Below are 11,808 nucleotides of genomic sequence, written 5' to 3'. Positions count from 1 at the left end.
TGGCAGGTTAGGAGACTGAGGTTAAGGTTAGGAAAAGGGTTAGGGTTAGCTACAATGTAACAGCTTTTGTCCCAACGCAAAAGTTCTCAACCAATGGGGAGCATCAATTGGTGTAAAAAGAAAACGATATCAGACCAATGCCCCTCATTGAGTCATCAATTACACCTCTTTCGGAAAGGGTCCAGGCTTCCAGTCTGAAACACCCATGCAACGGATAACAGAGAACGGTTCCCCTAAATTGCGGTCTCAATTGACACCTTTTCTGGATCAAGGGTTCCCCAGGCTTGCAAGACCAGTCAAAAAGCTGCTTTTTCCACTGTGCTCGTGGGTGAGGACATTTTCCGGGTATGGGCGAGGGGACGGTCTAAACTTATACTGTTACATTTTCCGTACTGCAGTTCAGCTGAAGCACGGCCCAATTCCTATTGATGGCCCCATTGCGAAGTCACGTTTTTTTTAAACAAGACAATTTACTCATCAAGTCTGTAAACAAAAAGTATTCTGAATTATTCAAGTAATTGCCGTAGTCAGATTTTTTTCCCTTCACTCACAGCCAAGGATAACCATTTTAGATTCATGCTGTGAGGTGGGTGAGATTATGCCACATGCAGATGCTGAAGGGAAAACACACCTCTTGACCTGCTGTGTATAATGTAGGTGAAGGTGCAGCCTCGTCTCATAGACTAGGTGTAACATAGTAAATATAAATCAGGGACTCTCAAAACAGTATTATGTTACATTTTTCTGGTTCCATAAGACAGATGGTTACTAAATACATGGAATTTGGTGGTGCTGTGCTGTAACAGCGAGCTGAGCCAGTTGAAAGTATTGACAACAGGGACATATTGTTGGTGACTGTGTGCTCCTTCATTAGTTTTGTGTTTATTATTATTTTACTTCTGGTACCTTCCTACCTGAGAGGCATGAGGCCTGTGTGGCGTTGCACTGTTAAAATCATCCCAGTGTGGAGATGAAACACCTGTGTGTTACAAAGCCACATGTTCTGTCCTCTCTGTTCTACCCAGGTGTTTTAATGTGGGTAATACAGAGATAATACTAATACCGAGAGAACCACTGCTCTACCTAGGTGTTTTTATGTTGGTAATACTAATACAGATAACCACTGCCCTACCAAGTGTTTTAATGTGACTCATACAGAGATAACCATTGGACATGCATTGTCCATTATGCCATTGTGTTTATCACTTCAGATCCTTAAATTGTAGTTTAAAGCATATACAGGGCATTATACAAGACCCCTTGACTTTTTCCACATATTGTTACGTTACAGGCTTATACAAAAATGTATTAAATGCATTTTTTTACCCCTCATCAATATACACACAATATACACATAATGACAAAGCAAAAAAAGTTTTTAATAAATTTGTCAATTTATAAAAATTAATACCCTTTCCTCTGAGACTCAAAATTCAGCTCAAGTACATCCTGTTTCCATTGATCATCCTTGAGATGTTTCTACAATTTGATTGGAGTCCACCTGTGGTAAATTCAAATGTATGGATATGATTGGAAAAGGATCACACCTGTCTTTATAAGGTCCCACAGTTGACAGTCCAATCAGAGCAAAAACCAAGCAATGAGGTTGAAGAAATTTTCCGTGGAGCCTCAACCAGGTTTGTGGTGAGGCACAGATCTGGGGAAGAGAACAAAACAATTCTCAACTCTCTGTTGGCTGGGCTCCCCACTTGTGCCTTCAAACTCCTGCCCTACATTGGGCGCAGACCTTTTAAGGGCTCCTGAGTGGTGCAGTGGTCTAAGGAACCTCATCTCAGTGCAAGAGACATCACTACAGTCCCTGATTCGAATCCAAGCTGAATCATTTACTGCCTTTTAAAATAACATGCCTGACTTACTTAAACAAATGTGGTTTCTACTGACAATTGATATTTACAAACTATGGCATAAGGGGAAGGCAAGAGGCAATCCGCAATTTTGATTAAGACATTAATGAGCGAGCTAGGATGGACGTAGTCCAGAACATGGGACATTCTTACAGTATTCTCCCTGTACGCCAAGTCAGAACCGTAAGATAAATAAAGGGGCATATATGCAGACAATGAAAATTCTTACAATATTCAATGATTACATTTCTCAAAAACAGGTTATATCCTACATGTGAACCACCAAGTTGCACTCACCACGCAGTCCTTCGTGGGCATATTTTGTCATCAAACTTCATCAAAGTCTGTCATTCTCTGGATTTATGGTGCTTTCAAGACAACTGGGAACTTGAATTTTAAAAAATGGAATCATGATGACGTCAGTGATCTTCAGGTCGTAGCTGTAGAAAGAGGCCCGAGTTCCCAATTTACAATTCTGAGTTGGATGAAAGTTCAAAACCCAAGCTCCCAGTTGTTTTGAACTCACACAAGTCAGATTTTGCAGTACTGTGTTAAGTTGATTTGAGCAAGGCACAAATCAAGCTTCATTGACAGCATGGCCAATGTTGAATGTTTACAGTTTTAAACTAGGAAAAGAGCCCCTTAGACTTGGGACCACACAGCCACTCCAATGAATAGCAGGCTAATGATTGCTTTGCAATGTTTGCAGTTAGCCACTGATCCCTTCCAAACCACTCATTGTTGAATTTGCAATTTGTTGTGTGATGTTTGTGTCCAATGGCCGATGAGCACCGATACATTTTATCCATAATTTCTCATTATTTCTTTTCATATGACAAAGATTAAAAAGGATTTGCCAGTAGATTGTCGACTTGATTCATGATGATGACTGCTAGCTCAGATTTTGACATGGTCGAACATATAATTTATTTCATATTGTTTTATTGCTACAACTGTGGGGCTCAAAACAGGTGGCTCACCTGCCCTGAATGATGGGTCTCCACTGAACTTATCTAGAACACTGCAGTGCGTCTGGGTGTTTAACCTTCCCAAGATCCCCCATGTCACCCTGCTCCTCCGTACATTCCACTGGCTTCCAGTCGAAGCTCACATCCACTACAAGACAATGGTGTTTATTACGGTGCAGCAAGAGGAACTGCCCCATCTCTACATTCAGGCTCAAACCCTGTATCCCAACCCGAGCACTCAGTTCTGCCACCTCTGGTCTCAAGGCCGTCCCACTGCTACAGGAGGTCAAGCTCCCTCTCAGCCCAGTCAAAGCACTTGTGGTTGTCTCACCTGGCAATCTTAAGATGAATGTACTTAATGTGCTGGTGACATCACAGGGTCAGAGAAAACTCCTGACTGTAGTCATACAAAAAAACACTCAGCCCATAAGCACTGTCAGATCAGAATACTGAATACCATAAGAACCATTCATACTGTCAGATCTAATATGAAGAACTGAATACAACCATAAGAACCATTACAACCATAAGAACCATTCATACTGTCAGATCTAATATGAAGAACTGAATACAACCATAAGAACCATTCATACTGTCAATGAAGAACTGAATACAACCATAAGAACCATTCATACTGTCAGATCTAATATGAAGAACTGAATACAACCATAAGAACCATTCATGAAGAAGAACTGAATCTGAATAAGATACTGTCAGATCTAATATGAAGAACTGAATACTAAGAACCATTCAAAGAGAAGAAGAGGTTGACCAGTACATATTCATGTAACTTTATTTCTCATTGGCAGATCAATAAAGTTTGCTTCAATGCAGTTATCCAAACACATTCATGATCAGTAACTAAAATAACTCATCTAGTTTTAAAGACAATTAATAAACACATGTATTCATTTCATAAACTGTGTATCATTAAATAAAGTTGTAAACCAATCCCCCCCAAACTAATGGTGAAAAGTGATCATCACACCATCTCTATCTGATACATGTCAGGGGTGGAAGGTAGACTAGTGGTTAGAGCATTGGGTCAGTAACCAAAAGGTTACTAAATAGAATCCCCGAGCTGACAAGGTAAAAATCTGTTGTTCTGCCTCTGAACAAGGCAGTTAACCCACTGTTCCTAAGCCATCATTGTAAATAAGAATTTGTTCTTAACTGACTTGCCTAGTTCAATAAAGGTTAAAACATTTTTTTAAGCGTCTACTAACTCCTTCCGATGGACAACCTGGTCTCAGAGCAAGATGTATTTTATGTTACAAAAACATCCGTGCCACTCCATTTAGTATGTTACGTTCCACAAAATTGTTTATGTCCCTGTTAGTGAGCATTTTAGCCTTTGTCAAGATATGCCACACCTGTCAGGTATAGATTATCAAGAAGCTGATAAAACAGCATGATCATTACACAGGTGTACCTTGTGTTGGGGACAATAAAAACACAATGTCACAGATGTCTCAAGTTCAGGGAATGTGCATTTCTCATGATAACTGCAGGAATGTCCACCAGAGCTGTTGCCAGAGAACTCAATATTTATATCTCTACCATAAGACACCTCTAATGTCCTTTTAGAGAATTTGGCAGTTCATCCAACCGGCCTCACAACTGCAGATCACATGTAACCATGGCAGCCCAGGACCTCTTCACCTGCAGGATTGTCTGAGGGGGGCTGAGTAGTATTTCTGTCTGTAATAAAGACCTTTTGTGGGGAAAAACTCATTCTGATTGGCTGGGCCTGGCTCCCAAGTGGGGCTATGCCCTCCCAAGTCCCACCAATGGCTGAGCCTCTGCCCAGTCATATAATATCCTGAGAAGAATAACAGAGGGTATTCAACACCAAGTGCAAATCTTTACAGTAGAAGCTAACAAAACAAAACACACTAAAACTGACAAGGTGCACACTGATTGGTAAAGTAAAGAGAGGCTAAAATTATATAACGCTCCCTTTCCTCTGCAGGGTTCTCTCACAGTGAGAATCTATAGGATTACAGTGTTCTTCATTCATTTCTTCATTTGATCCAATTCAACGTTACAACTTATTTTATGAGATGAGAATTAAGTGATGGAGTGACTTTATTCTTAGCTGGTCAGAGAACTGATGAGGCTTTTCTCCTTAATGTATACGTTGGTGTGTTTTTAAGTTGCTCTGGTGAGAGAAACCTTTGCCACAGCCAGAGCAGACGTAAGGCTTCTCTCCAGTGTGTGTTCTCTGGTGAACTTTTAGCTCATTTGATGTTTTAAAACATTTTCCACAGACTGAGCAGTAATAAGGCTTCTCTCCTGTGTGTGTTTTCTGATGAACTTTTAGCTCAGTTGACGTTTTGAAGCATTTTACACAGTCAGAGCAGGAGTAAGGGTTTTCTCCTGTATGTATACGTTCATGTGTTTTTAAGGTATCCAATCGAGAGAAACTCTTTCCACAGTCAGAGCAGAAGTAAGGCTTCTCTCCTGTATGTGTTCTCTGGTGAAGTTTTAGCTCAGTTGATGTTTTAAAACATTTTGCACAGTCAGAGCAGTAGTAACGCCTCTCTCCTGTGTGTGTTCTCTGGTGTACTTTTAGCTCAGTTGATGTTTTAAAGCATTTTACACAGTCAGAGCAGGAATATGGCTTCTCTCCTGTATGTACACGTTCATGTGATTTTAAATTATCCAATCGGGAGAAACTTTTTCCACAGTCAGAGCATGAGTAAGGCTTCTCTCCTGTATGTATACGTTCATGTGATTTCAAGGTATCTGATCTGGAGAAACACCTCCCACAATCAGAGCAGGAGTAAGGCTTCTCTCCAGTATGTACTTGTTTGTGTGCTTTTAAGCTGCTCATTTGAGAGAATCTCTCCCCACAGTCAGAGCAGTAGTAAGGCTTCTCTCCTGTATGTATACGTTGGTGTGTTTTTAAGGTATCCAGTCGAGAGAAACTCACCCCACAGTCAGAGCAGGAGTAAGGCTTCTCTCCTGTGTGTATTTTTAGGTGTGCTTTTAGCTTTGATAGAAATGGGAAAATCTCCACACAATGTGGGCAGTGGTGAGACCTCTTAGCTCTGTAATCTTCCTGCTGTTGTTGTCTGGATGCAGGGAATGTCTCAACGTGGTCTCCTGTGTGAACAACATCAGAAGAACCAGTCAGTTGGTGTGATATACATGTCAATCAAATGTATATTAGGAAGCCCTTCTTACATCAGCAGTTTGTCCAAGTGTTCTATAGAAACCCAGCCTAAAACACCAAAGAGCAACCTATGCAGATCGAGAAGCACAGTGGCCACGAAAAACTTGCAAGAATGGTAGGAAGCTCGGAACCTAAAGAGGAACCAGGCTCTGAGGGGTGGCCAGTCCTCTCCTGGCTGTACCGGGTGACATAAGTATTCATATAAGAAGGCTGTACAATACAAAAGGGGAATAAAACTATTCTAAAACTGGGTAAAAGTCGTGACAATTATGAGCCATATCATCCTCCACTCACTATCACAAGAGTTAGTAACTACACAGCCATATCATCCTCCACTCACTATCACAAGAGTTAGTAACTACACAGCCATATCATCCTCCACTCACTATCACAAGAGTTAGTAACTACACAGCCATATCATAGAACTTTACTACTTCACTTCTTTAGTCTCTGAACACTCCAGACAGCCCAGTGAATAAAACACATGAAATAACATCTACCTTCTCATTGAAACAGTTCTACTGCAACTTTTAATGCACAGTGGGAAGTTGGAATGAACAACAAACTTAGATAGATAGAACCTGCTGTTACCATGAGAAACAGATGTTCCAATCTTCTCCTCCTCTTCTTCATCTTTAATGTTGACATTCAGCTCCAGTGTTTGACTGCAGTCTTCCAGCTTCACTGATGCCATCTCTGGACCCTGCAGTGCAAACTGGGCTCCACTGTCACAATCAGGACCCAGTGACTGTAGGTTTGGATTCAGTGTGGAAGGAGAGAGACAGGTTGGGTTTGTCCTCACTGTTGATGTTACCGGCCTCAGACTTAATTCAAGTCGTCCTGTAGATATAATGAGAAACGGACACAAAAAGTTATTAGAACTTCTTTATTATAACAAAATATATTATAATGTTTTCTTGTTCATTTCTCTCATTTCCATTTATCAGGTAACTAATCACTGACAACAAAACATTCATTCACACTAGACAAAGTGCACACTTTATAATTGCACAACATAAATGCACTTAATCTATAGTAGATTCCCTAGATTAAAATAAATGACTCAAAAACCATTTAGTTTTAGGCAGCACTATGTACTATTTTCCTGAATAATATTCACTGTATTCTATAGTGTTATTTTGGCCTTTGGCCGTCCCCAGCTATCGTCCAACGGAGAGGGATGGAGGACAGAGATAGGGTCGTAGCAGAATCACAATTAGTTAGGTAACATTGATAAATAAGATGTTTTATTTACATAATAATGCTTATGTGAGATATTTGTCATTAGAATGTCTTCTTTTGGATAATACTGTTGGCAGTTGCATTTTCCTCTCTCTTCTCCAGGGGAAAGTCACTTGGGGCCCAGAGAGGGGAGAGGTCAGGCTTGTCTTCATATGTGAGGGTATCTGTTAAACCATGTGAAGGGCTCCACAATATCTGTACACCAGTCACTCCCTACTTTTCCCATATTGGGAGGAGGAGTATGGCAGTGTCTGGAACCATTGTATGTCCCCTCTTGTGTCAAAACTTATTTTGACCTAGTATATGACCTAGAGGTTCACTACTCTCTGTGAGCTTGTCCAGAAGAGGTTGTATTTCAGATGGGAGTATCTAGAATTGACAACTGATATATGCCATTGGATGAGGTAATGGTTTGGTAATATGAAGTACCAAGAACGAGAAGTAGAACCTCGTCTAAGAGAGCAAACTGAACAATAAGTTATTGCTAATGCCTTCTGGCTATTTACTCTCTCCAGTAAAAGACTTCCTTTGTAATGTTCCTAATATCTGTTATTCGTCATGTGAGTTGAGAGGGGTGTGTCTTGGCTATAAATGATACTAAGAATTGTTTTGTAAGCACTCTCAGAGAGTTCATTTATAGACACTGAATTGATCTGAGAGTCATAGGGCCATGGTGAAGCTGAAATATAATTAAAGATGGACTTTATAATATAACTCTGACTTGTGTGTGGTTTGCTCTCTCAATGTTTAGTAATACAGGAAATTACCACGACAATAGGGAGAGAAGACAGAGATAGGGAGAGAAGGCAGAGATAGGGAGAGAAGACAGAGATAGGGAGAGAAGACAGAGATTGGGAGAGAAGACAGAGATAGGGAGAGAAGACAGAGATAGGGAGAGAAGACAGAGATAGGGAGAGAAGACAGGGAGAGAAGACAGAGATAGGGAGAGAAGACAGAGATAGGGAGAGAGGACAGAGATAGGGAGAGAGGACAGAGATAGGGATGGAGGACAGAGATAGGGAGAGAGGACAGAGATAGGGATGGAGGACAGAGATAGGGAGAGAAGACAGAGATAGGGAGAGAAGACAGAGATAGGGAGAGAAGACAGAGATAGGGATGGAGGACAGAGATAGGGAGAGAAGACAGAGATAGGGATGGAGGACAGAGATAGGGAGAGAAGACAGAGATAGGGAGAGAAGACAGAGATAGGGATGGAGGACAGAGATAGGGAGAGAAGACAGAGATAGGGATGGAGGACAGAGATAGGGAGAGAAGACAGAGATAGGGATGGAGGACAGAGATAGGGAGAGAAGACAGAATTAGGGATGGAGGACAGAGATCGCTGTCTGTACATTGCTCCTGTATTACCACCCTGCACATAGATCCTGTATTACCACCCTGTATATTGACCCTGTATTACCACCCTGTATATTGATCCTGTATTACCACCCTGTATATTGATCCTGTATTACCACCCTGTATATTGATCCGGTATTACCACCCTGCACATTGCTCCTGTATTACCACCCTGTATATTGATCCTGTATTACCACCCTGCACATAGATCCTGTATTACCAACCTGCACATAGATCCTGTATTACCACCCTGTATATTGATCCTGTATTACCACCCTGTATATTGATCCTGTATTACCACCCTGTATATTGATCCTGTATTACCACCCTGTATTACCACCCTGTATATTGATCTTGCATTACCACCCTGTACATTGATCCTGTATTACCACCCTGCATTACCACCCTGTATATTGATCCTGTATTACCACCCTGTACATAGATCCTGTATTACCACCCTACATAGATCCTGTATTACCACCACATAGATCCTGCACCCTGTATATAGATTCCTGTATTACCACCCTTAGATCCTGTATTACCACCCTGTATATTGATCCTGTATTACCACCCTGTATATTGATCCTGTATTACCACCCTGTATATTGATCCTGCATTACCACCCTGTATATTGATCCTGCATTACCACCCTGTACATAGATCCTGTATTACCACCCTGCACATAGATCCTGTATTACCACCCTGCACATAGATCCTGTATTACCACCCTGCACATTGACTCGGTACTGGTACTCCTTGTGCTACTATTACTTTATTTATTTAGAAAATATTTCCCTTTATTTATTAACTATGTATTATTGGAAGGAAGCATTTCACTTTAAAGTTTACATATTGGATTTGGCGCATGTGACCAATAAAATGTGATTTAGCTCGCAAAAAACATTTTATATTTACCATTCACACCATAGTAACAAATATAGATAACATAGAAACAACTGAATGTGTCTGAATATTAATACACATGTAGAAAACTGATAATCATTACATTCAGCTTCAAAACAGTAGAGCAACCGTGAAAATGTCTCTCTGATGCTCCCTCACTGCCTGACTGAAGTCCATTGACTCAGACAGAGTTGCCGCCGCCATTTTATCAGCTCGTAAGAAACACATTACACAACAAAACAATAACTAACATGTAAAACGAACTCAGAAATCTCAAATACATGGATTCTTTATGAATGTATCTTGACGAAGTAATGTATATTCATTCACTCAGACAAACCCAGTCTCTAACGATGTGACTTATCACTCCCTTCACTCACTCGGTTTGACACAACAATAACGTCATAAAACCTTCAGCAAACGTGACAATACATTGACGGATTTGCTACCTAACATGTTATGACATGTTCTTTCGATATTATAAAGTGTAAACGTGCTATTACATACCTGTAGTGATGCATTTGAAACGGATACAAAAGCTATCGTCTTCACAGCACAGTTCTAGTGTTCCTTCTTCTATGAGGTTTAACGGCGGTTGGCATCCAATGCATGTTGCATTACCGCCACCTACTAGACCGGAGTACAACTCGTTAATTAATACTTAAACAAATACGCTACTATCTACACTCACAAATTTAAATAAATTGAAATACACCACCCTATTCCACTATTTTAATCTATTTAGTCATCCCTCAGGCCAACATCCTGAAAGGATGGGACACCACCACTTCACACACCCTGTAACTCTTTTGATGTCAAGTCTCACACACACAAATACCTCTCTGCAGCTGCCACCAACACCTCAGTTTTCTGCGACCTACATTCCATCCCTTCAGTACAGTTGACAACCATTGCTATAAATGCCAAAAATCCAATCTTACTGAAAAATATATCACCGACACCACTCCTCTCATAATCCCTCCCCCTTGACCATCCTCCTCTACTTTCTTCACTGGCTCAGCATATGACAACTTCTGCACTACACTAACCCTGGAAACCTCAACCTACGTCTCTCGCAGTGGTCATTTCTGATCCCCAGCCCCATGGGAACCCCTACAATTAACACATTCCACTACTTTCCCCAATGTTACACATTCCTTTGTCTCATGCCCTTCTGCACACTTCTCACACCCAGGAACCTCCCTCCTACATACTGCTGCCACATGCCCATAACCTTGACACCTGTAATAACGTAATGTTTTCACCACAAAAGCTCGTACAGTATAACTTATATATCCTAACAGCATTTTTAGTGCTGGTTCTTCTTCTCCTTCAATGTTTTATGGCAGACTTCACCGGTAGTGAATAAAACATGTAAATATCAGGCCTCCCGAGTGGCGCAGTGGTCTAAGGCTGTGCCAATAGAGATCCTGGTTTGTGTCCAGGCTCTGTCACAGCGGGCCACGACCGGGAGACCCATGGGGCGGCCCAGTGTCGTCCGGGTCAGGGGAGGTTTTAGCCGGCAGGGATGTTCTTGTCCCATCGCGCACTAGCGACTTCTGTGGCGGGCCGGGCGCAGTGCATGCTGTGTACGGTGTTTCGTCTGACACATTGGTGCGGCTGGACTCCGGGTTAAGCGGGCATTGCATCAAGAAGCAGTGCGGCTTGGTTGGGTTGTGTTTTGGAGGATGCAAGGCTTCGACCTTTCAGGAGTTGCAGCGATGGGAAAAGACTAACTACTAATTGGATACCATGAAAAAGGGGTACAAATACCATTTTCTAAATATCCATTGTGGGAAAGGGGTGGAATGCAACAAATAAAAAACACAAAAATCCCTACCTCCCTCCTTCAGTAATAATCCAAATCACATCCCAACATAGGCTGCCTGTGTGAATGGAACATTCATCGACAAGATTCCTTGTAATGCCTCCGTTGTAAAATTCAGTACATTACCTAAAGTATGTGGACACTTGCTCATCGAACATCTCATTCCAAAATCATGGGCATTAATATGGAGTTGGTCCTTCCTTTGCTGCTATAACAGCCTCCACTCATCTGGGAAGGCTTTCCACTAGATGTAGGAACATTGCTGCTATAACAGCCTCCACTCATCTGGGAAGGCTTTCCACTAGATGTAGGAACATTGCTGCTATAACAGCCTCCACTCTTCTGGGAAGGCTTTCCACTAGATGTAGGAACATTGCTGCTAAAACAGCCTCCACTCTTCTGGGAAGGCTTTCCACTAGATGTTGGGACATTGCTGCTATAACAGCCTCCACTCTTCTGGGAAGGCTT

General features: G+C 41.5%; 1 protein-coding gene across 2 annotated transcripts; it reads right to left on the bottom strand.

The window, feature by feature from the left end:
• Positions 1-3,596: 3,596 nt before the first annotated feature.
• LOC124011052 (gastrula zinc finger protein XlCGF17.1-like) lies at positions 3,597-9,935 on the bottom strand. Of its 2 annotated transcripts, XM_046324024.1 has the most exons (4): positions 9,642-9,903; positions 6,603-6,851; positions 5,769-5,941; positions 3,597-4,655 (listed from the first exon to the last, which is right to left on the bottom strand). In XM_046324024.1, the coding sequence occupies exons 2-4, from the start codon at positions 6,703-6,705 to the stop codon at positions 4,644-4,646; spliced, it is 288 nt and encodes a 95-aa protein (XP_046179980.1). In that variant the 5' UTR covers positions 6,706-6,851; positions 9,642-9,903; the 3' UTR covers positions 3,597-4,643. The 2 variants fall into 2 exon arrangements, with proteins under 2 accessions (XP_046179980.1, XP_046179979.1); XM_046324023.1 differs by having other exon boundaries at positions 3,597-5,941; positions 9,642-9,935.
• Positions 9,936-11,808: the final 1,873 nt, after the last annotated feature.

The sequence above is a fragment of the Oncorhynchus gorbuscha genome, linkage group LG23, assembly GCF_021184085.1.
Source record: "Oncorhynchus gorbuscha isolate QuinsamMale2020 ecotype Even-year linkage group LG23, OgorEven_v1.0, whole genome shotgun sequence".
Classification (NCBI taxonomy): Eukaryota; Metazoa; Chordata; class Actinopteri; order Salmoniformes; family Salmonidae; genus Oncorhynchus; species Oncorhynchus gorbuscha.
Note: the sequence above shows the minus strand (reverse complement) of the source record. Positions and strands in the feature narration are given on the sequence as shown.

What these genes read in the sequence shown, in the direction of transcription:
- LOC124011052 (XM_046324023.1), bottom strand. Translation starts at nt 6,705, where the DNA reads ATGGCATCAGTGAAGCTGGAAGACTGCAGTCAAACACTGGAGCTGAAT. An exon ending in TGGAACATCTGTTTCTCATG is followed by an intron (nt 5,942 to 6,602) that starts GTAACAGCAGGT and finishes TTGTTCACACAG; the next exon opens with GAGACCACGTTGAGACATTC.